General features: G+C 42.8%; 1 protein-coding gene across 2 annotated transcripts in view; it reads right to left on the bottom strand.

Moving 5' to 3' along the window:
* KIF13B (kinesin family member 13B) overlaps positions 1–15,640 on the bottom strand; it is a 175,865-nt gene that overhangs the window by 32,503 nt on the left and 127,722 nt on the right. For both annotated transcript variants that reach the window (XM_037042195.1, XM_037042196.1), the window contains exons 31-35: positions 14,892–15,068; positions 12,035–12,127; positions 7,991–8,143; positions 7,154–7,231; positions 5,836–5,889 (exon numbers count right to left, since the gene is read on the bottom strand). In XM_037042195.1, coding sequence (XP_036898090.1) covers positions 5,836–5,889; positions 7,154–7,231; positions 7,991–8,143; positions 12,035–12,127; positions 14,892–15,068 — 555 coding nt within the window. The remainder of the gene's footprint in view (positions 1–5,835; positions 5,890–7,153; positions 7,232–7,990; positions 8,144–12,034; positions 12,128–14,891; positions 15,069–15,640) is intronic.

Raw genomic sequence — 15,640 nt, 5'->3', positions numbered from 1 at the left:
ATTCCATGAATTGCAAAAGGTATCAACACACAGCAAATTTTTAGATGGAAAAACAACTTGCTGAAATTAACTCTGCACCTAAATATGAGCCCATCCTGGTAGACTGGTCATAGAACATTTGTTGCTTCCCTGGCTGGTGTGGCTTAGTGGATTGAGCACCAGTCTGCGGACCAAAAGGCCACTGGTTCAATTCCCAGTCAGGGTACATGACTGGGTTGCAGGCCAGGTCCCCAGTTGGGGACATGCAAGAGACTACCAACTGATGTTTCTCTCACACATCAAAGTTCCTCTCCCTCTTTCTCCTGCCTTTCCCCTGTCTTTAAAAATAAATAAAGTCTTTTTTTAAAAAGTTTGCAAAGTTTTCATTTGATCTATAAAAAAAAACTGCCTTTACAATCATGATGAAATATCCAGTAACAGTAAATAGCAGTATCACTGCAATTAGGGGTATTTTATATTTTTAATTGAAAAGCTTATTAATAGTGATTTCTTGTACGCCCTAAGGTAAACTTAAAAGTTGAGAGTAGTCAATAAAATTCAAAGTTGATGGAGCTCAGTGAAACTACTGCAACTGTAGTGTGTCAAGCATCAGTAAATAAGGGAACACAAGACATAACTGGCCAGAATTAAAGTGCTCCAGGCCAGACTGAGATTGTCCTCAGCAGCCCCACTGCCCCTCTCACCCCCCCGGCCCTACCAGATTCTCTGTTTCCACCCCATGGCACCTTAGTGTGGCTTTGCTTCCAAATGATTCATCTTCGCCATGATATTAAAACTGAGAATCAAGAGAGAAAGGGAGACCTGAACCTACCCTGTGGCCATTCCTGCTTTGACACATTATTTCAGCTAACCTCAGCGTCCCAATCCCACACAGGGAAGACACCGCACACCAAATCCTTACTTACTGTAGAGTTTTGATGGAATCCATCAAGATCAGGGGATGAACACATAGATTAATGTAAACAAAGAACCCAGAAAAAAGGGTATGCAAGTTTGCAAGGTAGATGTAACTGATGTAATTGTAACTTTCAATTACTTCAAAACAAATTTTCAAGCATTTTAAGCATCATCAAGTACAGGGTAAAATTGTATTTCTGACTCAACTCTCTTTAACATTATGTACTTTTAAAAAACCCCAGCTGAGTAAAGTTCTATGATGTCAAAAGAATGCTCAGAGCACTCTGGCCATCTTTTCACCTTTCTCCCCCATCCCATGCTTAAGAAAAGAACATCTTACAAATTTTCAAGTATTTATTTGTACTGTTGGCTTACTCCAAGTTAACTCCATCTCCTCCTATTCCAGAGCCTCCTAAATTTAACAAGATGCCTTAACTCCTGGTCCCTTTGACAGATACTTTTACAGTCTTAGATCCAGTTAACAAGGAATATTTGAAAGGAATCATATATACTGCCAACCAGGCTTATTTTTACAAAAGGGTGAGAATGAAAAAAATTAGTAGTGCAATGTCAGATTTAGTCACCTTACCAAAAGCCACATTTAAAAATACATTCATAACCCCAAGGCAGAAGCAAGAGTGGGCAGTTTTGGGATACAAGTTTTGGGGGGCCACTGGTATCCCACTCATTAGGAAAACCCAATGGATTAATTACCTCTCCCTGGGTCTCTGAAAACTGAAAAAATACAGGAAGTCCCCAAATAAAAGAAAAAAAACATCATGGGTCTCGGAGATTTTCCAAAACAATTTCTTCAATAATCTTTCCTTTAGGGTTTTGTGCACAAATTGTTAAGGATAAACCAACTAGAGGTCTTCTCAAACCACTATATGCAAGAAAACAAAAACTTCTAATGACTTAAAAAATAGAGAAAACAATTTTCACATTTTAATTTATTTAACTTTTAAAGAGGTAATTTGTTCACATGATCCAAAACTGAACTAATACAACAAAGCATACATACACACATACATACAGTGACAAGTGGCCTGCCTCTACCCTGTCTGCTCAGTCCCCCCGAGTTCCATCTTCTCCTCAGGTAGCTAAGAAGTGGCATTAGTGTCTCCTATGTCCTCATGTGGCTGTATAAGCAAACACATGAACAGTCACACATGCTTCCCTCTTGTTGCCTCCTTCAGTAATACAAACTATCCTATACTCTATATAGTACATAGTGTACATAGTATACATATATTGTATATATTGCATACATAAATATGTAGTATACAAAGCATACTACATCCTGCCCTTCATTTTTACTCCCTCAGTGTATCCTGGTGATATACTAAGTTTATATACGAAATTTCCACACTGGTACCCGGAAGGGTTGCTAATAATTTTTACAGCTGCATGGCATCCCATTTATTTAGTTGTGCACGTGTGCACACCCAAGCACAGATTAACACGTATTTAACCAGACAAAACCAAGGGACATTCAGTTTGTTTCTAACCATCTGCAATTAAAAACCACGTTACAGCGCACACCCTCGTGTACAGGCCAGTTCACATGTACACAGCACTGCTGCTGTGCAAAGGGATTTAACAGGGTTTGGATAATGTGTGTCAATCAATTCACACACCACCCAGTGCTGAGGAACTCTATTAAGGGAAGTGTTAATGACAAACTTTGAATTCGAGGCAACGTCGTATTTGAAGATGTTGTTCATTGTTTCATTTAAAAGGCCACAGGGAGAAATCTGTTCCCTGCTATTAATGGTGGTGGGGTGGGGAGAGGTTCTTTTCTCACTAGTAAGAAAATAAAATTTTAAGAATATTTATTTCCACTGAAAATCTTTTAAGATGCTCTGCTTTGGATGACAGAACTACCGAGGGGCCCCTCACCTGAAAATGAGGGAGCTGCTCCGTACTTCCTACTGACGTGGGCCCGAAATCAAAACTTCACAGCTTTGTATTCTTTCCACTTGGTTTTCTAGCATCACAGTTACAACCCTCTATCCCACGAATTTCCTTACTTATTAAACAAGCCCTCCCATAAAAAGCTGTCTCAGAACAGTTTTCCTCTGCCTTTCCCCTAGAAAAAGCAGAAGGTCTCTGCTTTTTTATGCGAACATTTAAAGTCTCTAATTTTATGTGAACATTCATTCACCCTGCAGATCTGGAAACAGGCGAGAAGGTAAGTGATGCCCACGGACACTGACGATGCTGATTAAAGCCCAGTTACAGGAGGAAACTTTTCAGCGCTTGTGGCTGCCAAGAGTTCAAAAGAAGACAAAATGAGAGGTCACAGCTGAACTGGGAACACAGTGAGTAATGGCACCTCCGTCCTCCCTGCTGACATCCAGCGTTTGTCAGAGGGTAGGGCTGCTGTGCTCGGCGAAGGCCATGAGAGGACAAGTTTGAGAAAGACCACAAACTGGGAAGGAAAGGTTATTTAATCCTTTTGAAGTGTATGACAACTTAAACTGCATACTGCAACAGAGTGGGGAAACGATGACACAAGGAAAGGCTGAGAGGAAGGAAGGAAGGAAGTCAGACTTCCCGCGTCTTTGCTAAGCTCCCCAGGCATGCCAAGAAATAAGAAATCAAGATGGCTCAAATACGTCAAGCCCTGGGAGAGTAACAAAAATGTGTCATGTTGTGTTATTTAAACGACATGTCCAGCTAACTTCTCCCCACTCCTTCACAGAAGCTGCCCAGGGAAAAAGGGCTCCAAAAACTCTTAACTATCACATCAAAACAGCCTTTCCAGTCATTTGACAGTCTCTAAAGAATCTGGAAGGAGTCCTTAAAGCCTTTTTCCCCGTTTCCAAGCCACTCTGCCTCCTGGGTCTTCTTTCCTCTGGGAGGACTCCAGTCAGTCACTCTGGCCGGCTTCTGCTCCTGCACTTGCCCTCACAGCTTCTCCTTTGGGACAGAATCCCTCCCACTAGTTCAACTGTGCCCTGAGCTTCCAAATTCATCTTCACTCCTGGCTTCTGGATGCCTGAACTCCCACAGACACCTTAATGCCCAAAACTGAACTAAATCATTTTCTTCCCCAAGCCTGTCTCTCCCACAATTTACCTCTGTACACTGTCCCCTAGAAACCCAGATGTCACCCTAGTTTCCTCCCTTGCTCAACTTCATGCCCACAGAATTCTGGAGATTCTATCTCATATATTGTCAACCTCTCTTTCCCCTCCCCACTGCTGAATCTCCTCCTTTCCTTACCTCACCACCCTCCAAATAAACTTGTTTGCACACCTTTGCACCGATAATGGCACACATTTGTACTGCCTACATTATTCTAATGTAATTTTACGGGGCACAACCAGGAACACAAGTGGGGTTTGGGTGGTAAAAACTGCCTTGCCAATTCCAGTGTGAGCATGTCACTGGCCTGTTATTGCTCAGTGGCCCCCAACTCCCCTCGTGCCAGAACGTACAGTCAGGCCCCTTTTCTCTGCACTCCACCCACCGCACGCACTGTCATCCACAGAGCAAGCGTGTTCATCCCTCTGGGCAGCGTTCACGCTGTTGCTCCAAGTCCTGCCCTGCCTGAGGGGTGGGCGGCTTATTATCATCTTTTGCACATGAGCCTTTCAGGACTTGTCTCCTCTCCGCCCTCTGTCGATCCCCACGCCCTCCCCTGGGTCCCTACTCTACCTAGTCGTGTTCCTGGTGCAGCATCCATGTTCCTTTATTCTATTTACCTGGTGCCAGTGAAGCCCAGTGACCTTCGTTCAAGTAGGTACTACTATCTTCTTCATTTACACATAGGAAACGAAAGGGAAATAGAAAACGCGAAGACATTTTGGCCACAATTTTCAAGAAACTTAAAAAAAATTTTCCATCTAGTTTATCTCTAAAATATTTTACACACACATATCATATTTTTATTTTCATTCTATATCCATCCTTTGAATAATCATGTCTGAAAAGCTTGTGATACAGCATAATATAGGAACATAAATACATGTTTCAAAGCAAACATTCAAATGTTAGCTACAAAACTGGTAAGAATTTTTTTAAATTGTATTTTTAAATGACTGCGTGATATCAGACTATTTTATAAACACCATTCACTTTTAACCTCCTCAAGGATTAAGATATCAATACAGAGCATGCTACCTATACTTGAGAGTACCAACATCTGACTAGGATCTTCAAAACATACCAGACAAAAAACTGTAATGTGACATTTAGTTATGACAATTTCAAGATATCCCTTTAAGTAAATAATAATGATTTATCTACATTTAAAACTCTGTTAAATTGCCCTGGCTGCTGTGGCTCAGTGGACTGAGTGCTGGCCTGTGGACTTAAAGGTTTGCAGGTTCAATTCTCAGTCCGGGCACATGCCTGGGTGGCAGGCCAGGTCCCCAGTAGGGTATGAGTGAGAGGCAACTACACATTGATATTTCTCTCCCTCTTTCTCCCTCCCCTCCCCCCTCTCTAAAATAAATAAATAAAATCTTAAAAAAAAAACTCTGTTAAATTGGGGGAAGGCTAGCTTAACAAGTAAGTAAATTCCAGCTAGCAGAATTTCTGTTTTCTTAATTTTCTGTCTTCTAACAAAAAAAATACTAACTTTTAGGTATACTTTTCTTATTCCTCATACATTTTCCATCATTGTATCAATATTTTACTATTATTTTACTATTAAAAATCTGATTTGAAGTTCCTTTTCTGACACAAACAGAAAGAGTGTTTTAAACAGAAATATGAACTTACTAACCAGTTTAACCCCTATACATTTAGAGTAACAAGAAGGTGTATTTAAATCGCATTCTGACTGTTGGATACAAAGAGGCGACCTGTGCACACACTCCACCGAATTCACGTGTCCGGCAGGGCAGGAGAGCTTCTGGACAACGGGGCGAGGGCATGACCTTTGGGAAAGAGGCTTGAGACTGACAGAGAGCAACTCAGAGCACGTACCTTGTTGCTGCCGAGGCTGCAGGACGGAAGGAGGTCTTGTCGGCTGCCAGACAGCTGAGGAAGAAACAAAGGGCAATTAGTCTCATCTGTGTAAAGGCATGCAGACCTGTGGTCCTGGAAAGCAGGACTTTGAAAACTGCAACAGCAGGATGTTACAGTCGGACGGCAGCACAGAGGCGGTCACAGCCAACTGTGCAAACTCAGACCCGTGGCCTCTGCAACATTGTAAGGCATGTGTTTTTTTAACTGAACTGGTTATCAACAACTTTATGATGGGGGCTTGTACAAGATCAGATATCCAGTGTCCAGTGAGGCAACAACCAACTGGGCCTAATACGAGATCATTCATTTGTTTACTCCCTCCCATTTAAAAGATACCAGGTGACTGGTTATCTTACCCTCTCCCGATCTTAGAGTCTGTTTCCTGGGTATTCATAGCAAAGGTATACAAACAATTTCTTTTAAACCACAGGAGATTCAAATCTCTGCATATATCAGTCTACTTTAATATACCCTGTTCTGAAGGAATGAGAAGATATTACTGTTGAAATACAGTGATATTTCTTAATCTCTGAGAACACTCCAATCTCAGTCAGAGACCATTGGCGATGCCATTCAGTCACTTGAGGGCCACCTGCCACTACTGTCTCTCAAATGCTAACGCTAAGGGTCATCTGCCTTTCATCACAATGCTTGTACTGTGGTTTTTCTTGGTGTGAGGTTCAGACAAAGGTATAATGCTCCTCAGATCCTTATCTTTTATCAAAAGTTAGAAAAGGACAGACAAATCACAGGGCCACAGCACACTTCTTTGTGAAGAATTATTTGTATGCTTAATATGCACATAAATTATACACTTATATTTTGAAAAACAACAAACTTAAGACAAACCTAACTTATTTTACTCTTTTATACTATCCTGTGAGCAAGTGAGCTTGTAACCTAGCCCAGGCTTCTCCCTAATTTAAATATAATTAAGCCCAGAAAATTCAAACGGCTTGCCCTTGGCTCTCAGCTGGTTTTGCTCTAGTTCAGCAAACACTGAACTCCCGGTCACTGACTAGGCACTGGGGATATGAGGACACAGGAGAAATGCTGGAGAGGCACTCAGACGAGTACCTTCCCCGACACCGGTGAGGACCGTGACAGAGGCGCGCACAGGTGCTCCAGGGAAGAGAACCGAGGAACTCCGATCAGCTCAGGAAAGGAAATGACACCCGAGATGAGATTTAAAGGATGGCAAAGAGCTGCTCAAGGAGAGAGGAGAAGAGAAGGGAGACCATAAGCAGGGCGTGGTACGGGGCCTCCAGGTACTCACTCTGTTCACACTGGGAGAGCTAATGCTCCTCCTACTCAGCTTCCCTCTTCCTGTCAACTGCTCCTTCACCGCAACTTCCTGCCAGTCGGAAAACACAGGAACACTACAGTTAGAGACACACCCCCAAAGCAACACTATCAACAGCCAGCTTTGAGCTACCTCCCACAGACCCACATTCCGAGTTCTGTAAATGATGGCGCTGCCTGCACAGGAGGAACAGCCCATCAGAGTCACCGTGCACTACTCAAAGTTCGTTATATAGCTGACAGGTAAGCTAGACCATTCTCTTCTTCACCTACTAACACCTGCCTCAAGCTGACAAAAGTCAGTTCCAGAGAAAGATCGTGAAAATTAGACCACTCACTTTTATTTTTCATCACTGTGTTTGGTTAAAAATAAGGTCTCAGTATTGCTAGGTAAAATGAGGTTTAGGGTTTCCCTAAGGATCAAGTTTACTGATGGCATTTGTTCTCCCAGAACTTCTACAAACTGCCCTAATGCTACAGCAGGTGCATCCAGCTAAGCAAAGAAAGGCCCACTGTACCTCATTACTGCATGTTTCTTCAGCAACATTACTTCTCTATATGAAAGAACTTTTAAAATAGTTCTTTAGCCAGCAAGAATTAATGTTTTCTCCCATTACTTCAAGGCAACTAGATACCATTCAGTGTCCAGGAAAGAGCAACTCTCCAAACAGAGCTCCTGCACCTTCGAAGACTACACTGGCAGGGTCGAGCTGAACGGCTGTGCCCCACGCAAGCAGATGCTCCCCAAGCTTGCAGGCAGCGGTGCTGCGAGCTGCAGGAAGCCTCACACGGGATCGGCCCACTGGCTGACCTGGCGCAGGCGGTCTAAAGTGAGGAGGTTCTCCACAGCCAGCACGCTTCGGAGGTATTTCTCAATATAGGCCTCTGAGTCAGCAGAAGCCGTGTTTTCAACATTAGCTGCCATTCTTGCTAATGTTTCTCGTTCTTCTACTCCCTGGGCATCCTGGAGAATGGGAGGTTGTGTATTAAAATTAAGTACATTGCAGAAGAAAACATTGTAAAAGCTTCTCGATCTACGCAAACACACACACACACACACACACACACACAAGTACTGAACTAACAAATGGGATGTGTTCCAAAGTTCTATTTTAAAGTCAGCTTTAGGAGTTCAAAATGTATTTTCCCACAGAAATCCATGTATAAATGGTAGTCTGATTGCCTTGAAAGGCTAGTTAAACAGCATAGCTGAAATAGCACGTTCTCAACAAAACTGTTCTGTATTTTATTTCCATCGCAAACAAAGACATTGCAGGTTAAAAAGGATTTGGTGGAGCCCTGGCTGGTGTAGCTCAGTGGATTGAGCACGGGCCTGCGACTCAGAGGATCGCGGTTCGATTTCCAGTCAGGGCACATGCCTGGGTTGCAGGCCAGTTCCCAGCAGGGGACGCACTAAAGGCAACCATACATTGATGTTTCTCTCCCTCTCTCCTTCCCTTCCCCTCTAAAGATAAATAAATAAAATCTTTAAAAATAAATAAATAAAAAGGATTTGGTGGGCTAGCTGGAAATGTGTCCACCACAATACTTCAGGAACATATCTCACGGGGCACAAGAGAAGGACAGGGAGCTGGGGTGAAAGCTGGGCAAGAGTGGGATCCAAATGCCAGGCGGAGGCAGATGTAGGTATGGGGGAAGAGAGCGGAAGAAGGGCTGGGGTTCAATGCGGGCACTGGAGCCGCAGAGCCGACCACAAAGAGAAGCATCTAGGCCAATCCCGCTGTGCGTTCCGGTAGAGACCAAGCCTCTCCCCTGCCCGGGTGGGCCGTGCATATAAATGGGGGATTCACAAGTCAGGGGGAGAGTTTGCTGATGTGTTTCATCAGGCCAAGCAAACTTAGGTCATAACAAATCACTCTGCTCAGAGAAAATCAGATATTTCACTTGTGAATTTGCTGTAACAATGTCAAAAACTACACAATATATATCCATATGTCATTGCATCTTAAAATGTCATCAACTTTAAGGGAAAAACACACCATTTATATACTCCTAAAGAGAAAAAAATTCTGCCAGAGGATTTTAAGATATCATCAATTATAAGACACATTCTAACTTCAAAAATACTTTTAAAATTTTAAATGAACATTAGAACAGAGAAAATAAGGAAGACTTCGGAAGATGGCAAAACTTTTGACTCCTACAGTAAGGTATCTGAGCCTTTTACTAACCCAGAAAAGAAGAAATCATCTTCGTTTTGTAGATGAGGAAAGAGGAAGGCCACATAATTAGCAAAAGAGGCAAGACTAGAACTTCCATCTCCTGCTTCTGATAGAGTGCCTATTTTTTTAACCACTTGACACAATACTTTTTGGTGTCTGAAGGCAACAGACATTATTGTGATTTTCTAAGAAAAGGGAACTTGAGTTTTAAGAAATGCACATATCTTCATGCTACCTACACACCTCTCAGGATATAAAACATCTCATTTGCCTCTGGAAGTTCATTTGTGAGCTTCACCGTCAATCCTTAGCTTTCCTCAAGACATGATAATTTCTTTGACCACAGATGTTAAGAGTTCCACCTGTTTCAAGATTCAAATGGAATCATACTCTTTTGTGTCTAGTTTCTCTCACTCAGCATAGTGACTCTGAGACTCATTCATATAGTTAATTTCTATGTATAGATGAGCAAGATTCCACAGTATGGAGATACCGCAGTTTACTTCCCCGTTCATCGCTGATGGGCATTTGGGTTGTTTCCAGTTTCAGGTTATTCTGAATCAGCTGCTGTGAATACGCTTGTGCAAGTTTGTAGGGACACACGCTTTCCTTCTCTTGGGTAAGGGCGTGGAAGCGGAATTACTGGGCCATGGGGCATCATTCTGTGCTCCCACCAGCAATGGAAGCAATCTGGTTGCTAATTAAAAAGAGAGAGGTGAGGGTGTTTCTTGTTGCCCTCTGGCCTACAGCCCCTTCTTGCCACCAAGCTTCTGCAGTATGGAAGACAAAAGGGGTTTTCAGGGCTTTTTCATGATGAAATGAGCTTCTTAAGGGATCTTTTTGTTTTTAAAGAAAAAATAAACTAAGTGTAGTCTGTATGCTACAAGCTTTAAGTCTTGCTTTTCCTCTCTACCCTCAGGATTTGGTATTGTAAAAATAAAGCCTACCAACTGAGATGCTTAGCTAATTATTAGCAGGTAGTCCAATCACACGAGGGCTACCTCATGTGTTTGTCTTTCAGCTGATTCCCCCACATTTCTTCCCTTTAAAACTGTATCGCCTGAAGAATAAACGCACTCTTAAAGAGGGTAAGGAAACTACAAACAGGAGGGGAGAAGTGGGTGGGGACAGAGACAAAGAGGGAAGAGGAAAAGGTGATGGTGGCTCACTACAGTTTCTCAGCTGCATTCAGACCATTTAGAGAGTTAAGATATTAAACAACTGGAAACCCATAGAAACATTCAGATGCAGAGAATAAACAGCAAGTCTCCAGTTAAACATATAATATAGAGAGAGACCTATTACAGACCCAAGATTCTGCGGGTAGTCTAACTCTGAAAACAGACTTAACATTTGTTCAGCATGCTCCAAATTAAATAGTTTAATGGTTAATATTTACTGTGTAAGCCTAGCACTTTGAATATCCAGGAAAAAAAAGGTACTATATGGCAGTGTTTTGTCATACAAGAAATCTAAAATAAAGCCCCAAAACTGTGGAATCTTTTTGCTCTTCCAAATGCTTACCTCCAGATTAAAAGATGTATTTCCTGTATTGTTCAAAAACTCAACAGAAATCAATGCACAAATAGAGAACTCTCAACAAAGGCAAGGAGGCTGGGGAGTGTCCCCCCCAGGGTCACACCCCAGGTCCCTCTCCTGCGAAGGGCATCTGCACCTCCTCCCTCCCTGCTTCTGGCCCTGAGCGTGGCAGAGGAACCGCCCTCCCTTCTGTCCACCGCTGTAGGGAAGGCCCCACTACCACGAGGGCCAGTGCCCAGGGGAATAAACCTGTCTACATCAGGGGTTAAAATCAGGAAGCTATATACACTGTCACCTCCAATAAGCTTCTGGCCAGGATGTTTTAAGCTCCATTTGTTTAATTCTTGTGAATATTTCACTTAGTTCGTGAGAGAAATTATAATAAAATAATAACTAACTTATTATAACAGCAATTAACTTATAGTTTGGCACATACACAACAATTTACATGCACTGTCTCATTTAATCCTTAACCCTGTCCAGAAGGTATCCTTAACCTCAGCTGATAAATGAAAAAAATTAAGCTCAGAATAACCTACACAAGATTTCTGTTTGATTCCAAAACAAAACCCTTAATCTCTCTGCTGTGCATCATTACCTCCTTTTGAGGGTTACAATATTATTTTATGTCTTTCAAAAGATATATTACTTAGTAAAGTATAGTTGACATACAATCTTACATTAGTTTCAGGTGTTACACATAGCGATCTGACATTTATACACCTTACAATGTGACCATCACAGTAAGTCTGGTAACAATCTGCTACCATACAAAGTCATTACGGTATTACTGAGTATTTCCTCTAAGCTGTACATTACATCCCTGTGACTTTATTTTATAACTGGAAGTTTGTACCTCTTATTACTCTCTACCTTTTATGTGTAAACAGGTGTTGATCTGCTTTTCAAAACAATGTTCTTCTTTAACAAAATACTAAAACCAGAACCCTTAAAGCCAGTAAAGTACACTTTACTGAGCCAAGTTAAGATTAAGAAATTCCTCTACAAATCTATAGCATTTCCCTAAATATACATTTCCATTTAGCACACATTTCTTGGGTAGGTGATTTATGGGGTGTTAGCTCTTTTTACATGTTTATTTTTAGTAATTGAAATTTCATGTGATCTTTTACCTCTGGAATATTGGAGACAATTTCAAAAGTCACTCCACAGCCAGGAATAGAACTTCGATGAGACATCTTTTTTAGGAGGCTCTGAGCAAAACCCTAGAAAAACAAAATAGGAGGTATGGTTTCCCACCTCGAAAACTGAGTTTACATTAACAGAGAAACAGCATAAAGGATATTGCATTCACTCCAGCCAAAAAGAATCATAGCATATTTCCAATATACGCAAGTTGAAATCCCAATCCATAAACACAGGTTTCTCAATTTCGTCTCAGCGGACAAAACCAAGTTTAGATACCTGTGCATCTACATGTGCACAGTGGGTGGCAGGTCCCATTCCAACACATGGATAGAACAGACCCCATCCCCTGGAAACTGACACTACGCCACTGGTCCAACCCCTCTTAAAGGCTACAGAAATAAGGCTGTTGACTTCTACACAATAAAATGACCTTCTTACTAAGATGTAAGCAAGGCCTGGTGACTCTTACACTTTTTTTTTTTGGCAGCATGACAGACATCTTGTACCATGAATATTGACAAGTTCAGGCATTAAATTCTTGACCAAAGCAGGATCGTTATGAAGAATGATTTAAGAGTGCATGGTCATTGTTTATGCTGACTGCGCTCCTTGCACAGTTCAGAATTGAACTGTTGAATTAATGCATAGATGACTCATTTGAAGATGCTGCTAAGACTGAACATCCTGTAGAGGTTGAAGAGAGCAGGGATGAGGGCAGAATACAATTGGTGAATAAAGATAAGAGAGAATATTAAACTAACACTGAACCTTTTTCCTCTTGCAAAAGGGAAGCAGGAAATATGTGAAAACCTCCAAAGGGAAAAAATCAAGCTGCTTCATCTTAGAAATACTATTTTTATAAGCCTACTGAATAATTTCAGTTCTATTTAGTAATCTTCAGTTAATTTTTTAAAAGACTGTGTAGCTTCTTAGAATGCAAAGAGACCATTTATTTCATCCCTTCACTCACTCTCTTGTCAGCCTTGCAACGAGGAGCCACTGCCAGTCACCCATGGGTGCGGGGGGGATCACGAAGGGGAGGGTTTGCGGGGGGGGGGGGAATTGTAGGTGCGGGAGGATTGCGGGGGCCGGGGAATTGTGGGCGTGGTGGGAAGCAGGAGTGCTGCTCTCATCTTCCTTTCTCGTTTTCTGCATCTATGGAATTACTGAAGCTGACCTGCATGTATGAGGGTCCTAAGGAGGTCCCTGTTCTTGCTGTAAGAAATTAAATATCTGAAAGAGGTAGGAAACCGCTATGCCCTGAATGAAATACTATTATTTCATTCAGTATGAATTTTATATCATCAAATCACTTCAAATAGGGGGGAAATGTGGCAAGTCTTTGTCCCAACAACAAAAAATTTAAAAATGTAAAACAAGAGAAACTTGGTGATGGCATGAAGTGCCCTTCCCATCACAAATTCTACGCAGCTGGTGCCAGGCCTGTCTCAGTGGCTGGGAACCAGACTCTCCAGTCCTGGAGTGGCAAAGAACTCTTCAAAAGTCTCCCCGGGAACAGCACGTCGTTTTCAACCCCTACAAGCCTCCCGGGAAGAGGGAGACCGAGAGGAGAGTGAGCAGGAGAGTGAGCAGGAGACACTCCACATGCATCCACGGCTAACCGGACGACCTGGGTTAGACTGACGTTGGACTGCCCAGCTAAAGAGGGGCAATTCCAACAGCATTACCGCCAGTCTTCATTTCAAAGACTGATACCCGTGTGACATTTAGAACTAAAGATTAATTTTTAGGGATGGAGATTACATCTAGGACTCCGTCAACCATGACTGTGCTCTTTTAAATGAAGAGATTTATGCTCATCTGTCCTGGTTTGAGTCAGTGCACTGAGAAGGCCTCTGAAGAGTGAGCACAGGCAGTTAAAAAGAATCCCTATAACCAACCTCCCAAATCCTACAGTTGCAAAACCAACAACAGAAATACTTTACACCCACCTAGAAATGTTCTGCTAAGCCCCTCACACGCGGCACCCGGCCCTTCGTGACCTGGCTGCAGCTGCAAGGGCAGCCACAGCCTTGGCCTCCGCAGCACACCCTGCCGTGCCCTCCCATCCACACTGCCCCGCACTGCATTTCCCCTCCCCAAGGAACAGCCAACAGCGCCTTCCTGGTCTGTAAACAAGCAGTTCCCCACAAACCTCTTCTCTCTGAATCCTGACCTGACTGCCTCCGTCTGCCCCGTCCCCTCTGCTCCTGCGACCTCCAGCACACGGTGGGCGCTTGCGTCAGGGCACCTCCACATCACAGTAGAGTGCCTCTGCATATGCCAATGGGCACCAGCTCTTTAAGGACAGGGCCTGTTTCTTACTCATCTTTTATCCCAAAGCTGGACAGGGCACACTTCCTAAATTTATGAATCAGCAAATGAGTGGAGATGACTGAAAGAGAGGTATGAAAAGCAAAGGGTGAGAAGTACAAACAAAGGCTAACTTATGCAGTGAACCTTCTCATCTTGTGGAACCTAGATGAAAAGTCAAAACAGTGAACTTCACCTTGACGAGGCTCTGTGACCCCAGAAAATGGGGTGAACAGCGAACTTCACCTTGATGAGGCTCTGTGGCACCCCAGAAAATGGCTGTAATGTGTGAACACGCAGTCAGAAAGATTCAGTGTAACAATCTAACACTGTCTGAGAGGTAATCAGGGTGACACGTTCTACAATTGAAGCCATAAGTCACAGGACAGGAACAGTTCCCCTGAAAAGTGGAGCTCAATGCCTCATGGCGCCTGTGGGGACAGGAGGCCAGAGCAGTCATTCCAAGGCCCTGCTCTCATGTCAGGCATGTAGTTCAAGTCATTTCTTCAACTGGGATTAATGCCTCACCTGCCGGCCATGAACACTGACGCAGATTCGTTTGCGTAATACCAGCTGCATGTCAGCTGGGTGGCTGAGCTGGACCGTCACCCGTACAATCAGATATACCCGCTCATCCACAGGTGTGCCTTTACTGAGCTGAGGACAGCTGTGCACTGCGGAGTCCCAGGAGGCTTCTGCTTTCACCTGCACAGAAGACAGAAAGAGCATGCTTCTCCATCTCCTAACAACAAGAAGCCTGACAAAGACACACCTTGGCTGGGGCTGAACTGCTGTGTGCCCATCATGAGGGAGTCTGCTAAGAGACCTGCCCTGCGAAGCTGTGGAATGTGAGGATGCAGCCTCAACCACCACAGTCTTGGAAGTATGGAGCAGAATGTTCTTGGCTAGCTGGCTTTGAAATTCTTAATTTTGAAAAATGTTCAAACATAAAAAAATTTGCAAATTCAGTACAATGAACTCCTTTTATCTTTCATCTAGTTTCATCAGCTGTTAAGACTTGCCACTTTTCCTGTCCTCTTTCTCACAACACATGCACACAGGATTATTAATACTGTTGTTGTTATTTGCTGGACTGCTTTAGAGTAAGTTACAGACACATAACTCTACACTCCTAAATACTTCAGCAACTACCATCTAAGAACAAGGGCATCCTTGACTTACCATAGGACAATGATCACATTCAGGAAATTTAACATCAATATACTACTACTGTATATTGTAACATAGAGTCCAAACTCAAATTTTTCACCTGTTCC

This window comes from Sturnira hondurensis, unplaced genomic scaffold (assembly GCF_014824575.4).
Source record: "Sturnira hondurensis isolate 20B ecotype Veracruz unplaced genomic scaffold, ASM1482457v3 Scaffold0003693, whole genome shotgun sequence".
NCBI lineage: Eukaryota > Metazoa > Chordata > Mammalia > Chiroptera > Phyllostomidae > Sturnira > Sturnira hondurensis.
This window is presented reverse-complemented; position numbering and strand designations above follow the sequence as displayed.